At 60.2% G+C, this 18,646-nt stretch overlaps 7 protein-coding genes across 7 annotated transcripts; 4 read left to right on the top strand and 3 right to left on the bottom strand.

Moving 5' to 3' along the window:
* Nucleotides 1-860: 860 nt before the first annotated feature.
* Nucleotides 861-2,873, bottom strand: D7B24_008601 (uncharacterized protein; the record flags this gene model as incomplete). The annotated part of the gene is made up of 2 exons (XM_028642687.1): nucleotides 861-2,456; nucleotides 2,793-2,873. 2 exons carry the CDS (start codon nucleotides 2,871-2,873, stop codon nucleotides 861-863), a joined length of 1,677 nt encoding a protein of 558 aa, XP_028493535.1.
* Nucleotides 2,874-3,833: 960 nt separating this feature from the next.
* D7B24_008600 (uncharacterized protein) lies at nucleotides 3,834-5,718 on the bottom strand (the record flags this gene model as incomplete). Its single annotated transcript, XM_028642686.1, has 3 exons — nucleotides 3,834-4,538; nucleotides 4,616-4,862; nucleotides 4,937-5,718. The coding sequence occupies 3 exons, from the start codon at nucleotides 5,716-5,718 to the stop codon at nucleotides 3,834-3,836; spliced, it is 1,734 nt and encodes a 577-aa protein (XP_028493534.1).
* Nucleotides 5,719-6,861: 1,143 nt separating this feature from the next.
* Nucleotides 6,862-8,813, top strand: POB3 (FACT complex subunit; the record flags this gene model as incomplete). The annotated part of the gene is made up of 4 exons (XM_028642685.1): nucleotides 6,862-6,872; nucleotides 6,940-7,692; nucleotides 7,752-8,123; nucleotides 8,195-8,813. 4 exons carry the CDS (start codon nucleotides 6,862-6,864, stop codon nucleotides 8,811-8,813), a joined length of 1,755 nt encoding a protein of 584 aa, XP_028493533.1.
* Nucleotides 8,814-9,211: 398 nt separating this feature from the next.
* D7B24_008598 (uncharacterized protein) lies at nucleotides 9,212-10,198 on the top strand (the record flags this gene model as incomplete). Its single annotated transcript, XM_028642684.1, has 2 exons — nucleotides 9,212-9,748; nucleotides 9,866-10,198. The coding sequence occupies 2 exons, from the start codon at nucleotides 9,212-9,214 to the stop codon at nucleotides 10,196-10,198; spliced, it is 870 nt and encodes a 289-aa protein (XP_028493532.1).
* A 442-nt stretch (nucleotides 10,199-10,640) lies between these two features.
* D7B24_008597 (uncharacterized protein) lies at nucleotides 10,641-11,669 on the top strand (the record flags this gene model as incomplete). The annotated part of the gene is made up of 2 exons (XM_028642683.1): nucleotides 10,641-10,761; nucleotides 10,897-11,669. 2 exons carry the CDS (start codon nucleotides 10,641-10,643, stop codon nucleotides 11,667-11,669), a joined length of 894 nt encoding a protein of 297 aa, XP_028493531.1.
* Nucleotides 11,670-14,473: 2,804 nt separating this feature from the next.
* Nucleotides 14,474-16,280, top strand: D7B24_008596 (uncharacterized protein; the record flags this gene model as incomplete). The annotated part of the gene is made up of 2 exons (XM_028642682.1): nucleotides 14,474-14,517; nucleotides 14,894-16,280. The coding sequence occupies 2 exons, from the start codon at nucleotides 14,474-14,476 to the stop codon at nucleotides 16,278-16,280; spliced, it is 1,431 nt and encodes a 476-aa protein (XP_028493530.1).
* Nucleotides 16,281-16,836: 556 nt separating this feature from the next.
* On the bottom strand, nucleotides 16,837-18,311 carry D7B24_008595 (uncharacterized protein; the record flags this gene model as incomplete). Its single annotated transcript, XM_028642681.1, has 2 exons — nucleotides 16,837-17,948; nucleotides 18,029-18,311. The coding sequence occupies 2 exons, from the start codon at nucleotides 18,309-18,311 to the stop codon at nucleotides 16,837-16,839; spliced, it is 1,395 nt and encodes a 464-aa protein (XP_028493529.1).
* Nucleotides 18,312-18,646: the final 335 nt, after the last annotated feature.

The following is an 18,646-nucleotide window of genomic DNA, read 5'->3' as shown; positions in this document are numbered from 1 at the left end:
TATTTTCTTTTGTTCCTTTCGTTTCTTCTCACAAAGACTTTTGCAGGCCTGACAGTACATGGCCTGTACGCACGCTCGTTTACGGGAGTTCCCTGGAGTTTTCTACCGGTGTTCGAGATTGAGCGTTGGCTGCTACATCTCGGCAACTTTCACCGGTCATATTTTGCCCGTCTTTTTTTTTCCTACACTTCGAGCACGGTTATTTTGATCAGACAAGGCTGCTCGCAGGAGAGCGCCTTCTACCGTGTGGCACTCGCCGGGTGTAAACATCTTGGGAAGATTGGAGATTCAGGCTGGGTTGCATGATTTTACGGATGATGAAAAGGGGGTGGGAAACCCCTCAAAAAACAACCTGTACAAGGTGGGACATCTTTGGGGGTAGCATAGAGCTGCTGGGACCTATTGAATGGACTAGGTCCTTCTCCTCCAGGGGAGGAGGCAAGGCGAGACTTGCTACATCAGAGCCTGAGAGGCTCGAGACTGGCCAGGTTCGGCCCAGGCGCCAAGGCTATCTGGCGTTTTTGTGTTTCTTTCAGCCATGGAGAGATATTTTGGGTGGAAACCAGACCTTGAATCAATTTTATTCGAGTTAATCGAGTTATCCCCAAGACATGGTTACTCGTGAGATGACGTTCCGCAGAAATGCAGTTTAAAAAGAAATGCCGCTAGGAGTACAGTCTCAAAATCGTGAGCAGTGGTACAATGTGAGGCAGGTGAACAAGACAAGAAGAAAAGAAAGAAAGAAACAGAAGAGAGAAACCAAAGTCGTCAATGTAGGAACATCTCTTCTGACAGTCTGATGATGACGGACGCCGCCAGCCTCCCCCGGCCCTTTCCAGGCAGGGACCTGCTTTTCGGCTTCACTTGTCCTCCCGCTCGGCCTGCCCCTCGGCCTCGTCCTCCTCTGTGGCGGGCGACTCGCGGAGGCTGTCGCCAAAGGCCCCCTCGCCCATGCGCACGCTGACGTCCTGCTCCATGTCGGCCAGGTTCCGCAGCAGCTCTTCCCTCTCGCGCCGCAGCGCCTCCCTCTCGCGCTCGAGGGCCTCGATGTGCAGGCGCGCTCGCTCGAGCACCTCGGCCTTGCTGACGCGCCGCTCCGCCTGGTCTTCGGCCGTATCCGCCGCTGCCGGCTGCTGCGGTTGCTGTTGCTGCTGCGGTTGTTGCTGCGAGGCGGCCGCAGGCAGCTCGGGCAGAGCGTTGAGGAGGCCCTCGAACTGGGCGTTGAGACGGGAGCGGTACTGCTTCTCGACGAGGTTGTGCGAGGCGCGGGTGCGGCGCTCCTCGGCCGACTCGGCCGGGCGGCGGGCGGCGTTTTTGGAGGCGCGCGAGGCACTGCGCAGGCGGGCGGCCGTGGCTGCCGCGGCGGCCTTTTTGGGGGCGCGCGTGTCGGACGACGGCGGTGTGGCGTTGGAGGATGAGGCCGAGGCGGTCGTCGCGACCGACTTGGCTCTGCTGCTGCGACGGCGGCGGCCGGCGGCGGTAGCCCCGGGGTGGTGGGAGGACTCCGTCTTGACGATGGTGCCGGGGCTGGGGCTGAATCCGGACCCGTGGCCTGCGTGCGGGAGCAGACCGGGGCTCAGATCGGCGGCACCGGCGGCGTGGGAACCGCCCGTGTCGTCGGTGCCGGTGCTGAAGATGCTGCTGCTGGCGCCGTCGAGCGAGTCGGCGCGGTGCTTGCCCTTTGGGAGGCGCCTGCGGGCGGCTGTCGAAGGCGATGGGCGGCCGCCAACGGAGGATGAGTCTTCGTCGGCCCAGAAGGTATCCCTGTGGTCGCTCTCGTCGTCCATGGCGCTGCGAGGATGGGACGTGGTCCCTGCTCCGACAGCGACGGCGAGCGAAGAAGACATGGCATCATCCAGGCTGGGGCCCCATGACGGCGAGGGAAAGGCAAAGTCAAAGTCAAAGTGGTCGAGTGTCGTTCTCGCATGGCTCGCGGCGCTCGGAAGTGGCGTGATGTTGTCCGTGTAGTCATGGTGGTTTGTGGTGGCGCCGCCGAGGCCAAAGTCGATGACATTGGTCGCGCCCACTGGCGGCTCCAGGAACGCCTCGGCTGGGGAAGGGAAAGCAAGAGAGCCGGCGCTGAAGTCGGGCAACGCCCAGTCGTCGTGATGGGACTGGATCGCCGATGGAGCGGTGCCAGCAGGGGCATTGACATGCAGCCCGCTCCCGAAAATCGGCGACTGCAGGTGGTGCCCGCGGAACAGCGGCTCGGGGATCAACCGTTCGTGTCGTGCTTGTTGGTGGTTCTGGGGTCGTGGCTCAGTGGCCAGGTGTGGTGGTAGTGGTGGTGGTGGTAGTGGTGGGTGGGCTGAGGTTGGGGTCGTACGATGGCCGACGGGCATGGCGTGGTCGCCGCCACCATGGCGGACACAACCCCCCTGTAGGTGATCGACGGCACTCCCTGCGGTGCTGAAGACCGGCGTCTGGCCCAAGGGTGGTGGTGTCGAGCCCAATTGCTGAGAATGCCGTTAGAAGCATTGTTCTTTGTTGCACCGCACCGCAGGCTCGGTCACTGGAGGAGAAAGACGGGGGAGGAGGGCCACCGAGGCAACGGACGACAAGGAGAACAGGCTGTTTCCGAAACGTCAGCTCCATCAGGGGCCTGAAGATGGATTGACCCTCAGTAAACACATGTGCACTGCAACATGTGTGTGTTGTGTGTGTGTGTGCATATCGAGAGGCTCCCCCAAACATGCGTCTGTGGAATTCAGGTACCGGAAGCAGCATGTAAAAGCGCAGAGGCAAAGGGGCAAAAAGAAGGATGGAAGTGGAGTGGAGAAGTGAGAACGTACCTCGGGATCGTCAAGGAAGTAGTCGATGAAAACTGGTTCTTGTTCTTGTTCACGATGTGTCTTGTCGAAGGAGTGATCCATCGCGAGTCGGACGTTCTGGTTGATGGCGCCCTCCGGGTTGGGTATCACAGGCGTGTGTATATACTCTTGTTGTCGTTGTTGTCTGGTGGTTGCACCATCTGCTAGGAGGAGGGGCCACGTCCGGCACTTCAGCACTGCCAACGAGAACCCATCGTCAGTTTTATACCAATTGTCAGTTCGTTGCAGGGACTTCGCTCTGGCTCGTCTGGCACCCGACCATGACGAGCAACGAACGGCCTGACATGTCGATTCTGCGAGCCAACAGAGTCGCCGAAGCAGGGAATTTGCAGGGGAGGCACTACAGCTGTCACATGAGTGCCGAGCCCCTCGCAAGGCATCAGATCGATCATTGTTGCCCTTCGTCGACCCCGGCACGAGACACTAGAAGATCCTGGAACCACCGAGTACAGACTGATCCGGGCTCCGGCAGACAGTCTGTCGAGATGGTCAGCATCCTCCGGCGTGGGCTCCAGCCCTTCGGTCGCACAGCCGGGAGGTCCCTACACCCCTACGGTACCGAGACCCCGGGCCTGGCCTCGCTCGTCGCCTGGATTTGGGCTCGTCAGCTAGGTCCAGGGTTTGTTGAGGTGGCCTCATGCTGCAGGGCACCGACCTTATCCGGCGGCCGCCTCCGCTGGGCCTTTTCAAGGGGCAAGCCACCGCCTACGCACGGCGGCTTTCGGTTCAGTTCGATTGTCAGTTGTCGCATTTCTCGTAATCGGCGCTTCATCGTCCTTTGTTTCTTGGCGGAGCGTTTCCACGTTCTCGCTCTCGCATTCCGAACGACACATTTCAGGGTTATTTCCATGGCCGTGGGCCGTGTTTGTTGCACGTGCGGCGGGCTGCCTCTTAATCTTGGTCACGGCAGCCAAAAGTGCGAACAGGGCGCCCCGAGTCTTTCTAGATCGTGCTTCGATTATCCCATGTATATGTTCAGCCTGGTGCCACCGTCGGCAGACATCATGCCTGGCGGCTTCCCCGGGCCCACTCCCTCAGCACGTTCTTCTTCAGCTTGCCGGTGCTCGTCTTGGGTAGCTCCTCGACGATCTCCACCTCGCGAGGCACCATGAACTTACTGATGTTGCTCTGGTGTTTCGCCCACGATATGACGTCCTCGCCCGCCACTTGGCGACCTTCCTTGACTGTCACGTATGCCTTGGGACGCTCGCCCCAGTGCGAATCAGGCACGGCCACGACGGCAGCCTCCAGGAGATCTGGGTGTTGCATGAGCATGCTCTCGAGCGCTACAGAAGAGATGTTCTCGCCACCCGAGATGATGATGTCCTTGGCCCGGTCCAGGATCTGGGCGCTTCCGTCGGGGTGCCACACGGCGAGATCGCCAGAGTGAAGCGCGCCACCAGCGAAAAGCTTCCGCGTGGCCTCGGCATCCTTGTAGTATTCCTTTGCGCAGATGTTTCCAAAAAAGACAATCTCCCCGATTTCCTTGCCGTCCCTGGCCACATCGACCAGCTCTCCCTCTGGCAGGTCCGTCTTGATGATGCGGATCGGCAGGCTCGTGACGAAGCCGTGGCCCTGGCGCGCCATTTTGGCATACCGTTCCGACGGCGAGAGCGCATCCCACGATGGCATCTGGTAGCCCTTGGTAATCGGCCCATACGTCTCGGTCAGACCGTACACGTGAACGGGGTGCAGATTGAGGTTTGTCTGCCGCATGTCAGCCATGTTCGTCGCAACAAAGGGCACATGGGGGGTCGGCAAGAGCCGGCCAGACGGCCACTCACCATCTGCTCGAAAAGGTGGCCGCTTGGGGGGCTGGCGGCGACCGTGACCCGGACCTCCTGGGGCAGCTTCTCGGCTTCCTTGGCGGAGCAGAGCAGTGTGTTGACGGTGGGCGCGGCATTGAAGTGAGTGATGCCCTCTTCCTTGAGAAGTTTCCAGATCAGGGGATAGTCAATCTTGCGCAAGCAGACATGCGTGCCGCGGACCGCTGTGATAGACCACGGGAACGTCCAGCCCATGGCGTGAAACCTGGTTAGGTTAGAAGAGGAAGAATGATTTTTTCTTCCAACCCCCCTTTCACGTCACAGAAAAAGGATGCTTACATTGGCAGGGTCCAGAGGTACTTGCACCGGCCCACATGGTAGTTGAGGCCCGACTCGATGATGTTGCCCATGGCAGCCAGATACGCACCACGGTGGGTGTAGACGACACCCTTGGGCCTGGACGTGGTGCCCGAGGTGAAGGGGATCGAGATCATGTCGTCCTCGCTGGCGCACTGAGACTGCAGACCAGCCCAGCCCTTGGCGCCTTGAGCGCGGTCATACTGCAGGCCTTCGAGGACAGCATCGTCAAAGGGCCCACTCAATTGGCCCTCGGTAGCGTCCGTGTCGGTGTCGATGAGGAAGTGCACGCTGGGATGGGACTTTTTAAAGTCATCGAGGAGATGGGCAAACTCGGCATCGATAATGATGGAGTCGACCTCTGCAAAGTCAAAGATGTAGTTGACGTCGTCGGGCTTCAGTCTGTAATTGACGGCGACATTGACGCCGCCGGCAGCTGCAATGCCGAAGATGGACTCGAGAAAGGCTGGTGTGTTGGGGGCCAGGATACCGACTCGGCGGAGACCATGCTTGATGAGGTAGTACGCCAGACCACGAGCGCGGTCGGCAAACTCGCAGTAGGACCGACGTAGGGTCTTGCCATTGGCCGTCACGTGAAAGATGGCTTCAGCATCAGGCTCAATGGCGGCAGCGCGCTCGAGAAAGAAGGTGGGCGAGAGCTGGTGGACGTTGTAGTTGTGCTTGTATTCGGCAGCCGCTGTGGGTTGTGACGAGGGCAGGAAATGACCAAGCAGGTTCTTGAGCCGTGAAGGAGGACTGGACATGATGGGAGCAGCGAACCGAAGTGACTGGCGTTGGCGATACGGTGCTGTGACGGTGGTGAGACAAGGCCAGCTGTGCTGTGCGATGGGCGGTTGGACGGGGTTGGAAAGTGAAGTAGCAGTCAGCCAATTCGACAATGACGACAGTTGGTAGAAATGAGAACAAGCTTTCTCTCCTTTGAAGACCCAGGATAGGAATGGTTTGGGGGAGGTGTCCCAGTCTCCCGTCACCCGAAGCCGAAGCTGGCCACAGCGAACCCCGGCTCGAGCAGCAGCTTAAGCTAGGCTAACCGGCGGTTGGCCGCTCAGCGGTTGGGGGATGGAATCTAGTTGTGGGTTATTCCCCCGCAATCTCACCTACCTCCACCGCCTGTAACCACGAAATGGAGTAGCCTCGACGATCTGAGAGGGCCTCGTAGAGTGGCCTGGAATTTGCGAGGCAGCTTCATGTCGGTACTCTGAGCTGGAGCTGGAAGAGAGGATTGATGTTCACATGGCGGACACACCCTTCAGCCATTTCTTTCGGCATGTCGAGGGAGCCTTGCCGTGTACCAGACGGCGAGGCACTCGAGTTTGAACAGTGGCCTGGCCAACTAACAGGGTGCGGAATACAAGAGCTGGGGCGATCGGAGCACCCCAGAGCAGAAGTAGAATGGTGTGGGGGAGGTGTAGAGAGAGAGACGTGTTAGTGTTGGGGAGCCGAGACGTGGAGTGGAGACTCGAAGGCGGTGCGGGCTGTTTGTACGATACCCCCCGATATGCACATAAACATAACTCAAGTGAGAGGTGCGAATACGGCAGGCCACAACGGCCACGTCAACACCGCGTAAAGTACCTCCCGCCGCTGAAATGACTGGTCTCGACCAAGTACTCAACCCCCCCTGCTTCTCTCTGCCTACCCCCGGCCAGCTCCAACAGCCAGCCCATCGCCCAGCGCGACGGACCGCGACTTCGCCAGTGAAATTTCCCACCCTCGGCCGCCCACCTAGTAGTCCCCCGACACAAGCTCGTCCATCCTCAATTCGCCCGAGTGTCATCACGAAGCTTTCATTTTTGACGGCTGCGAGACCTATTGTATCTTTTCCACTCTCCAAAAAAAGTACACGTTCCGCCAAAAGAGAAGAGAAACCACGCGCCAACCGAGTCATGGCTGCAATGTACGTTGGCCTTCCTCCTGCCTAGCAACGCCCTCTTGAGACGATGGTGCGAATGGCTGCTGACCAGGACCCCTTCACCACCGTACAGCGAGAGCTTCGACAGCATCTTCCTGGATCTGTCCAAGTCGAGCGGCAAGTGCAGATTCGCCGAGACGGGCCTGGGATGGAAGCCCGCCGGCGGAGGTGACACCTTCACCCTCGACGCCAGCGCCATCGCATCCGCCCAGTGGAGTCGCGCCGCCAAGGGCTACGAGATCAAGATCCTCAGCCGCGACACCCGCATCATCCAGCTCGACGGCTTCCCGCAGGACGAGTTTGAGCGCCTGTCGAAGCTCTTCAAAAACTGGTACAGCACGACCCTCGAGAACAAGGAGCACGCCCTGCGCGGCTGGAACTGGGGCAAGGCCGAGTTCGGCAAGGCCGAGCTGTCCTTCAACGTGCAGAACCGTCCGGCCTTTGAGGTGCCCTACTCGGAAATCTCCAACACCAACCTCGCTGGCCGCAACGAGGTCGCCGTCGAGTTTGCCGCCCCCACCGACGAGAACGACACAGGCACCAACGGGACTCTCGGCGGTGCGCGTGGCAAGGGCAAGAAGGCGGGTGCTGGCAAGGACCAGCTCGTCGAGATGCGTTTCTACATTCCCGGCGTCGCCAAGAAGGAGACGGACGACGACGATGCGGGAAGTGATGCCGGCGGAGGCCAAGAGGAGAAGAACGCCGTGACGCTCTTCTACGATACCCTGATGGAGAAGGCCGAGATTGGAGAGACGGCCGGCGACGCCATTGCGCAGTTCCTCGACATTCTGCACCTGACGCCGAGGTACGCTGCCCCGCGAGGTGGCCCCGCCTGCGGAGAACATGCTGACACGATGCCAACAGAGGACGGTTCGACATCGACATGTATGACACGTCGTTTCGACTCCGCGGAAAAACCTACGACTACAAGATCCAGTACGAGGCCATCAAGAAGTTCATGGTGCTCCCCAAGCCAGATGACGCGCACGTCATGCTCTGCGTGGGCCTGGATCCTCCCCTGAGGCAGGGCCAGACGAGATACCCCTTTGTCGTCATGCAGTTTAAGAAGGACGAGGAGGTCACGCTCGACGTCAACCTCACCGAGGAGCAGATCAAGGAGAAGTACGGCGACAAGCTGCAGTCTCACTACGAGCAGCCTCTCCACCAGGTCATCACCTATATCTTCCGCGGCCTGGCCAATAAGAAGGTGACCACGCCTGCGAAAGATTTCCAAACGTATGACAACCCCTATACCATACTTTCTGATTTAAGGCAACTCTTGTGCTGACCCCTCCCCCCCACTCCAGGCACCGCAACCAGCTGGGCATCAAGTGTTCGATCAAGGCGAGCGAGGGCTTCCTCTACTGTCTCGAGAAGGCCTTCATGTTCATCCCCAAGCCAGCGACGTACATTGCCTACGAGCAGACGGCGTCCATCACCTTCTCGCGTGTGGGCGGCGCCGTTTCCGCCCTGTCCACGTTTGACATAACCGTTCTCATGAAGAACGGCGCCGGCTCGACGCAGTTCAGCAACATTAGCCGCGAGGACCTCAAGGGGCTGGAGACGTTCTTCAAGCTCAAGAACCTGAGGGTCAAGAACGAGATTGACGAGGACGCCAACCTGCTCAAGGCCGCGCTGCGGGAGGAGGCCATGGACGACTCGGAGGACGAGGTCGTCGGCAACAAGGCAGACCGCGGGTCCGCCGACGAGGACGAGGAGAGCGTCGACGAGGACTTTAGGGCCGACAGCGAGAGCGACGTCGCCGAAGAGTACGATTCGAACCCGGAGACGTCAGACTCGGAGGATGCCGAGAGCGTCGTCGACAACGAAGAGGGCGGTGCCGATGCTGACGACGACGACGATGACGACGAGGCCGGGGGCGACGATGACGAGGAGCGACCCAAAAAGAAGAAGAAGACGGCTTGATCGTCGTCTTCCTGTCGTTGGCGGCTCGTTCTTTTCGGGGTCTCTCCTCGCGCCAGAACAGGCGCGGGGAAGATGGGCATGGCGTTCCGGACAAAGGGGGGCTGGGTGGCAGCGAGGCACACGAGGCCTCGCACCGGCACTGTATAGTTTTCACGTCTGCCGGGACAAACAGTGCCATGGCGACGAGCATTGGATCTGCATCGGTAATGAATACCATTTCAATTGACTTTGACATGAGATGAAAAGGTCTGCTCTGTCGTGCCTCGTGCAGTGCAGGCAGGTGACTCATCAATCACTTTGAACCGGCGAATTGTCATCTCTCAAGTGCCTCTTGCACCTCTCACACTCACTGTTGACACCCTGACGGCAGAAGAACACAGAACACAGACACCGACATCATGGCCTCGCAGCCACCCGCCATCCTCTCCCTTCACGACACGGTTCTCCTTCCCGGCACCGACACGGCCATCCCGCGCCTCGGCTTCGGCGTCTACCAGACGCCGCGCCCGGCCTGCACACAGGCCTGCCTCTCCGCCCTCGCAGTCGGCTACCGCCACCTCGACTCGGCGCAGCTCTACGCCAACGAAACGGAAGTCGGCAACGCCCTCCGGGCCTCTGGCCTCCCCCGCTCCGCCGTCTTCCTGACGACCAAGATCCATCGCAAGGACGGCAGCGCCGCGCGCACGCTGCGCTCCGTCCGCGAGAGCGTGCGCCGCATGACAGGTAGCGGCGGCGGCGGCGGGACGGCCCCCTACGTCGACCTGTTCCTCGTGCACCGGCCGTGCCGCGAGCGGCGGGCGCTGTGGCGGGCGCTGGAGTCGGTACGGGGTGAGGGGGCGGCGCGGGCGGTCGGGGTGAGCAACTTTGGGATCGAGCAGCTTGAGGAGATGAGGTCGTATGCGGGGCGCTGGCCGCCGAGCGTGAACCAGATCGAGGTGAGCTCTTCACCTTTTTATTTTCCACTTATTTCTTGCTACATATCAATACACACACACACACACATATATATATAGGGAGAACAGAGAGCGCCGTGCTGACCAGAACGAGCACAGCTTCACCCGTGGTGCCAGCAGCGCGCGCTCGTCGCCGACTGCGAACGACACGGCATCGTGATCCAGGCCTGGAGCCCCCTCGTGCGCGGGACGAAAATGGCAGACCCGACGCTGCGCGGACTCGGCGAGAAGCACGGCAAGACGGCGGCGCAGGTGCTGGTGCGGTACAGCCTGCAGAAGGGATGGGTGCCGTTGGTCAAGAGTACGTCTGAGGCGCGGATGAGAGAGAATGCCGACGTGTTTGACTTTGCGCTCGAGGAGGAGGACATGAAAATGCTCGACGGGCTGGATCAGGGCAAGGAGGGCTCTCTCTGCCCGCATCTCATCCATTAACAGCGAAGGGGTGAGGTCTCGGTGTCCAGCTCGGTCACTGAGGTGAACGGTGAGCGGCGCCACTGGCTAGCGGTAGGCAGCCACGGCGCCACGGACAACAGTGAACGAAGACGGAGAGTGGGGGGGTTCGTGAGGGAAGGAAGCTGCCCCACCACGAGTGCCGCAAGCAGCTGCACTGTGCTGGAGCTGGTGCTGTCACGATCATGCTGTGCTCCCCAGCTGCCTATCAACTCTTCAAGGCAACAGTCCAGTCCCCATCTCATCATCCCAAGACCGGAGTTGCGCACTATTTCATTGCGTTCAATTTCTTCTGGAGCCTCCATCAACCCATCAACTCATCAAATCATCACCTCCCTGACAAGTTCACGTACTTTACTCGAACGCCCGCAGGCCTTTCTTTCTTCTCCAAATTACCTGACCTCCAGCCACCCCCCCTGCCAGAATGAGTTTGCTCCGCCCACTGCGTGGGGGCTGTCACTGTGGCCGCAATCGTTACATCATCGATGTGCCGAAAAACGAGACTGAGCTGGCCCAGGTCATTTTCAACGCAGACTCCCTGCACCGTAAGCTTTAATCGGGAGTTTCAACCTACAAAGTCTACATGCTGCTTTGCTTTGCTTTGTGCAACCAAGCACCTTGCGAGAATGCTGGACAAACAACAGTGATCGCCTCGCGGCCATGCTAACACAACACCCTAGGCAGTTCCCTGGCCACGCCCTTGGCCGCCTTCCTGCGCGTGCCCCTCGCGTGGCACCGCAGCTCGACGACGTCCTTCTTCCCCGACGAGACGCACGCCATGATCCACCGCGTCTTCGAGAGCCAGGACCCGGCGCAGCGGCAGACGAAGCGCTACTTCTGCGGGTACTGCGGCACGCCACTATCCTTCTGGACGGAGCGGCCCCAGCGCGAGGCCGATTTTATCCAGCTGACGCTTGCGAGCCTGGCCGGCGAGGACCTGCGGGACCTCGAGGACATGGGGCTACTCCCTGAGCTCGAAGACACCAGGTCGCCCGAGGCCGAGCCCGAGCCTGATTCTGAACCTGAGCCTGAGCCTGATGTCGAGTCTGAAAACAAGTCTGGCGTTAGGACGGTACAGATAGCGAGGCGCGCGGCTAGCAATAGGGAATCCCAGAGCGTGCCTTGGTTCAACAGCCTCGTCGAGGGCTCCCGACTAGGAAAGACGGTGCGGCAGGGCCACAGTATCACGGAGAGAAGGAACGGCACGACGACTGTCGAGTGGGAGATTGTCGAGTGGACCGGGGACGATGATGACCGAGACGGCAACGTTGCGCCAGAGGTCGAGGATGTGGACATGAGCAGCGGGAACATGAGCAGCGGGAACAGGAGCAGCGGGAACAGGAGCAGCGGGAACAGGAGCAGCGGGAACAGGAGCAACGCTGGCTCCAAGACTGGCAAGCGCAAGCTGCGCGACCGCGGTGACTCGGATGTGGCTGCAGAGGGCACGCACTGATGGGATCGCCCATACTGCTGCGTTGTGCCATGCTAGGCGTCTGCTTGGCAAGAGGGAGTCACGTACCATGTCGTGCATGGAGCAGTCAATGGCGTTTCTCCGACCTGTACTATATGCGTTGCAAAAAGAGACCAGGATGGCGCATGGGTTCGGGCTCTGAGAGGCTACATGGCTGAGGCGTCGTCTCTCGTCCCGAACCCCGACGTTCGGTGAGGGGGGAGAGGCGGCCCGGATTGTTGCTCACCGGGTTTGAAAAGCGACGCGTGCTCGTGCTCACGGATGGCCGGTACCACAAGGGAGCATGGTTGATGAAGCAAGGCGGGCGAGGGCAGGAGGGAGAGCCGCCGAGGTCACGAGGGAGTGGATATGTCTCTGGGTCGGCGTCCAAGCTATCCGCATAATGCCGGATGCGAGATGCTCAATCTCGTTTTCCAGGTTTCCGCCACGATACCTAGGACGAGTTATACTATGTGTATTCCTTGATGCTCTGCGCTCCCGAGTGAAAAAAAATGTTCCTTCCTCGCCCGCGTCTTGTTCTCTGCCTTTTTTCCAATGGATCTTGTCATCAATTGACGAATATGCACAGGCAGCACAATCCTTGGAAACTACAGACAGATGACGTTGGAGGTGGGTTGCGAAAGGTGGGAGTGCGACGGACTTTGAGAGGCGGCTTTCGGGGAATTTTTCATGTGGGCTGTCGACGGGACAGGCAGATAAAGGCGCAGCCCGAGTGACGGGATGGCGAGTGCCAATGATTTTGGTTCCCGTTTCCGTGGGTGTGCAGGGCCGATGGCTCGTTGGCTCGACAGTCCCGGGCCGGCTGAGGCGGGCCTGAACAAGACGTCGCGCGTAGCTGGGCTCGAGACGATGCGCACTTTTCTCTCTTTCCCTGCCATTGATGACCTGAATGCTACGACGGTGGTGAGTTGTTTAATGTGATAAGAAGGGCAAGATGGGCGGTCGTTTCGCGATGCCGGAGGGGCCTGCAATCGACCTGTTTCAGTTGATCATTGATTAATTGCAGTGAGGCGAGGCGCGCGGCGGCAAGCAGCTGGCCAGGGGAGCACCCGGTTCGACTGGATTCGAGAAGACGCACGCATCCAGTTCAACCTTGGGCACGGCTTGCATGGACGGATGGATCCGGCCAAGATGATCACGAGAGTGAAGAGCAAGATGAATAAGTGGACAGGGTAATTATCCATCGAGAACAGGCATCGCGAGACGGAGAAAGTCCGGAGGGGAAGAGAGAGGTTGAGGTGCGGATTGTGACCAAGCGGCGAAATAAGCCAAAGTGTAGTGGTATCCCTGAAGGGCGGGGGCTCGGATGGGAATAGCTTGGGAGCCCCCCGGGGGGGGGGGGCCTCCTACGTTGGAGATCCATCCCAAAGCGGCGGCGTGGGACGAGCGGCATGGATGAATGAGAGATCGGTTCTGTAGTTGGTCCCAGACTGGGGAAGAAAGAGGTCATCTGGGGTTTGTACGCGCGGGATATCGAAACAGCCTCCTGGGCGGAACTGCCTTTTTGGGGCATTCCTGTTTTCTTGCTTTCGTTTGAAGGGGTCGAGTCGGCATATCTCTCGTGTAGGGCGAAACTTGGAAGTGTCGGCAAAAGATCACGGGGCCAACGACGAGAAAGAGACTGCTTGCTGTTGGGTGATGAGCGAGAGGCCCTTTCTGCCCTTTCTGTCCTCTGAAGAACACTGCTTTGTCGGAAAGACGGGCCGTCGTTTGGTTTTGGCCGTCAGGGCGTGAGATGCATGGATGACCCCTCTGTCCCCTCTATCCCCTCACCCTCCTCTTTCGGGGCAAGCGCGGCCCCAGCCTGCGGGTGGAAGGAAAGAAAAAGGTGGAGAAGGAGCGTACCTACGCCCCAAAGCGACTGCCCTCCCAGGTGACATCCACTGCTCGGGTACCTCTAACCCAGGTGTTCGTACTCTGCTTGTGCGCTGTAGAGGAACCCCACGGCGGGGTAAACAGCCTATGTGAGACCTGCCTGCCTGCTTGCCCTGTACAAGTAGTTACGCCCTGCGGTGCAGTCACTGCCTGCATGGCACTGGCATGCAAAGCCAAGGGCAAGAAGGGGTGCACCAGGGGGGATCCTGCCCTTCCCCCAATGGTACACCAGTCTGCAGGTACGTGACTTCTGGCCTCGTTTGCCCCCCCCCCTTCTCTCCTTCGTCTTCTCTACGCCCGATGTGCCACTCTTCGCTTGCTTCCCTTGGTATACTCGACGATGGTCTCCCACACCATCACGATCTCCTCCCAACCCGACCACACCACGATGGACCCTGTCGGCCTAGGGTATCTCGCCTCCCCCCCCTGGCCGGCAACCCCTTAGCCTCTTCTCGGTCACGACGGTCCGAATCACAGCTCGTGGGCCCCGGGGCAGCCGCCTCGGCCCCTCATCCGCAGAGCACGCCGCCTCGCCATGCCTGACCAGACTGCTGTGGCCCATGCCATTCATTGATTGACCCCGAGATGGGAATTGCATCCTGGTACAGGCTTGCCTGTCATGCACCTAGCCTCCCGTCCATCGCGATATAAGAAGCGGGCATTGTCGTCTCTTCTTTTTCTCAGGCCTCCTCTCCTCTCCTCTCTTTTTGCTCTACCACCCGCTTCGATACCTACCACCATCTCTCCTCTCGTCCTGACGATAGAATCCCTTGCGCGGTTCTATCACACAGACGTCCCGCTTCGCGTCGCCCCTCCAGTTTTGCCGGTCAAAATTCGAACGTCGAGAACGCCAGAATCTCTCTTGATACCCCACGACCCAACAGTAAAACACAGACCCCAGCACCCACGTCATGTCTCTTCCTGCCGACTTCCTCTGGGGCTTCGCTACGGCTGCGTAAGTACAGGGGGGAAAAAAGAAGCAAATCTCATTGCTGCTTACCCCAACCGCTCATTCTTTGTCCTCGCAAAACCTCGCGACTTGGCCCCTTTCGGATGAACTTCCGCTGTACGGATGCGATCACTCTCCATCTAGCCCCTCCCTCTCTCTCCATCGGGCGGCGTTTGCTCCTTCCGCCCTCACGACCCCTGACCCCCGCGCTTCTGCTCTCCTGGCCGCTACCCCTCTCCTACCTTCTCCATCCTCCGCCCCATAATGCCATTTACCCAGTCCTGGCGGCGGGGCCCCTTCATGAATGACACTCGTCCCCCAACCGACAACAAGAACCGGCCTGCTGGGAAATTGCTTGGCTAACCACATGTCACGGCTGCAGCTACCAGATTGAGGGCTCCATCGAGGCCGACGGCCGTGGCCCTACCATTTGGGATGACTTCTGCAAGATTCCCGGCAAGATTGCCGACGGCTCGTCTGGTGTCGTCGCTTGCGACTCGTACAAGCGCACGGCCGAGGACATTGCCCTGATGAAGCAGCTCGGTGCCAAGGTCTACCGTTTCTCTCTCTCCTGGGCCCGCATCATCCCCGAGGGTGGCCGCAACGACCCCGTCAACCAGGCCGGCATTGACCACTACGTCAAGTTCGTCGACGACCTGCTCGCCAACGACATTACCCCCTTCATCACCCTGCTCCACTGGGATGTTCCCTCTGGTCTCGACAAGCGCTACGGCGGTCTTCTGAACCGCGAGGAGTTCCCTCTCGACTTTGAGAACTACGCTCGCGTCGTCTTCAAGGCCCTCCCCAAGGTCAAGAACTGGATCACCTTCAACGAGCCCTGGTGCTCCTCTATCCTCGGCTACGGCATTGGCGCCTTCGCCCCCGGCCGCACCTCCGATCGCGAGCGCTCCGCCGAGGGTGACACCTCCCGCGAGCCCTGGATCGTCGGCCACAACCTCCTCGTCGCCCACGGCCGTGCCGTCAAGGTCTACCGCGAGGAGTTCAAGCCCACTGACCAGGGCCAGATCGGCATCACCCTGAACGGCGACGCCACCTACCCCTGGGATCCCGAGGACCCCAAGGATGTCGAGGCCGCCAACCGCAAGATCGAGTTCGCCATCTCGTGGTTCGCCGACCCCGTCTACTTCGGCAAGTACCCCGACTCGATGCGCAAGCAGCTCGGCGACCGTCTGCCTGAGTTCACCCCTGAGGAGGAGGCTCTCGTCAAGGGTTCCAACGACTTCTACGGCATGAACCACTACACCGCCAACTACGTCCGCCACCTTGACGGCACTCCCCCCGCTGAGGACCACCTCGGAAACCTCGAGTGCCTCTTCTACAACAAGGCTGGCGACTGCATCGGCCCCGAGACCGAGTCACCTTGGCTGCGCCCCAACCCCCAGGGCTTCCGCGACCTCATCAACTGGCTGTCCAAGCGCTACAACTACCCCACCATCTACGTCACCGAGAGCGGCACGTCTGTCCTCGGCGAGTCCGACAAGCCCATTGACGAGATTCTCGACGACACTCTGCGTACCGAATACTTTGACACGTACGTCAAGGCTATGGCCAAGGCCGTCTCCGAGGATGGCTGCAAGGTCCAGGGCTACATGGCCTGGTCTCTGCTTGACAACTTTGAATGGGCTGAGGGCTACGTCACGCGTTTCGGCGTCACCTACGTCGACTACGAGAACGACCAGAAGCGCTACCCCAAGAAGAGCGCCAAGAGCCTCAAGGCTCTCTTCGAAAGCGTCATCGAGAAGTCCTAAGTGTTACTTGCTAGAGGAGGGCGAGCGCGAGGAGCCCATTGAAAGAGACGGGCTTCCTTTTTGGGAAAATTGTTGTGTATACCGGATGACAGAGGCCGGGCATGCGGAGGAATGGCTTCCACCCGCTTCATGATGTATGAAAGTTGGCTAGGGCACGGGATCTAGCTCCCCTGCCAGACGAAATGAAAGATGAATCTATGCACCAGGGACCCTGGACACGAAAATTGCCAATCGACGACAACGTGTGCACTTGATGGCATGCATATCATAGGACCCAAGATTTCATCATACGGACGGTAGAAGCTCCGAGTCCCACATGACGCTCACAAGACCAATATGACCTCCTGTTATGCATCGCTAGCTAATCCTCTCGCCCGGGGCCTACCTCGATAGGATTCTCGGCAGGCGGCAGCGCTGCCTGGTGCCGTTCCCGACATGTCGACGCAGGACGAACTTCCGCCCGCCATACCCTGTTGACAGGCAGTGTGCCATGCTTGCTGCAACCCGCCGAGGCTACTGCCAAAAGGTCCCCCCCCCCATCTGACCCCTCATCTCTTCACCTTCCTCCGCACCCTTGCTGCTTCTCCGCATCGTTCGCCTCCCCTTCAGCAGGTGGCCTGTCCAGGTACCAACGGAAGAAGTACACCAGCCCCTGCGCAACGAACACCTGTTCAATCGTGTACAGCAGCAGGGGAACCTGGATCAGTGCCATGGTCAGGTCGTCGGCGTCCCGCCACATGGCGGCCACCAGCGGGATGCCGAGGCTCGTCGTCTTGGCGGCGCCGCAGAAGCAAATGGCGACCGTCTGATCACGCGGCATGCGCCGCACGCGCAGCGCGCGCCGCAGGAACCGCGGGCAGAAGCGTCCGTCAGCGACGCGGGCATTGACGGGCCGCGCCAGAGCGAGGGGCGGCCGCGCGGCGAAGAAGCACAGTATGGTGAAGAGGGCGTACAGGGCGAGGTTCATGAAGACGGTAAAGATGATGCTCGCGGGCGGCGTGTCCTGCAGGGCGCCGGTGTGGAAGGCGCCGGAGAAGGTCGTCCAGATGAGGAGCACGAGGCAGACACCCGATAGCTTGGCGAGGCGGAGGACGCGGAGCGCCCAGGAGACGGGCCCGTCGAAGAAGCGGCGGATGATCTGGCCGGCGGCCAGCGGCAGCAGCACCGTGAGGCCCAGCTGGCGCAGGACGCCGGCGTACATGGGGCCCAGCGTCGACGGGCTCGCGGGCTGCCAGGGCGCAAAGGGCGCCGTCTTGGGGAGGAATGCGAAGATGAGTGCCGGCGAGAGGAAGGCGCCGAGCACGTTGCCGAGAACGACCTCGATGATGGCCGCCGCCTCGTCGCCGCCGGCAGCGCGCGTCATGACAACGTTGGAGGCAATGGTCGTCGGCAGGCACGCCGTCACCAGCATGCCGACAAAGACGCTCGTGTCGAGCACGCGGTCACGCAGGGCGCCGGCGGCGACCGAGACGTGCAGCACGATCAGCAGCACGACGGGGATGGCAACAAACGAGATGCCCTGCACGAGCAGGTGAAGGCGCCAGTTGGTCGCGTGTTCGCGCAGCTTGACGGGCGAGAGCTGAAGGCCGCTGATGAGGAAGACGACGGCGATGGCGCCGTAGATGATGCTGTACTCGGAGCGGATGGGCCCGCCCTTGGCCGCGACGTCTGCCAATCTGCTCGTCAGTATTTCCATGTATTTTCTTCTCTGTAGCAGATGAGTCGTGAGAGGCTCCTCTTGTACGTACGGGGCCAGAAGTATGCAAACAAGCACGTGAGGCCGAAGCCAATGATGAGCCATTGCGCCAGGACAAAACCAATGACCCTGCGCCATGTCGGCTTCGGGGCCCGTTCATCATGACCCTCGCCCTCGCCCTCGCCCTCGCCCTCGCCTTCTCTCGAATCCTCGTCCTCCCTCTTCACATCTGCCTCTGCGTTTGCCGGTGCCCCGTCACGGCCGTCTGTTTCTCGAACGTCGTGTCCCGCGTCCGCCTCGTGTTGGCCATCTCGGTGCTCAATGTCCTTAGGCATAGTCACGACGACACCGAGGCATGATGGTCTCGACGATTGCGAGTTGCAAAAGAGGTGAAGAGGAAATGGCAAAGGTGGAGGAGCATGGAGCAGAAACACAGGGTGTGCTTTTGCGTAATGAATGACGCTCAGCGGCGTCTCGGCATCACGATCACCCTCACCTCCTTCCCTCTCGGGCGGTACAAACCCCGGGTTATTACCGGCCCACGCGGCCAACACCCGGGTTGCCGACCGACATCGGGTTGGCGGGGTTGTCTTGTTCCGTGCAGACTACGATGCACAGTTCCTTGTGGCGTGGCCTGGTGGACGGCGTGTCACTCGGCGCCAAGACGTTC

Source organism: Verticillium nonalfalfae (genome assembly GCF_003724135.2).
Source record: "Verticillium nonalfalfae strain VnAa140/NRRL 66861 chromosome Unknown scaffold_79, whole genome shotgun sequence".
Classification (NCBI taxonomy): Eukaryota; Fungi; Ascomycota; class Sordariomycetes; order Glomerellales; family Plectosphaerellaceae; genus Verticillium; species Verticillium nonalfalfae.
This window is presented reverse-complemented; position numbering and strand designations above follow the sequence as displayed.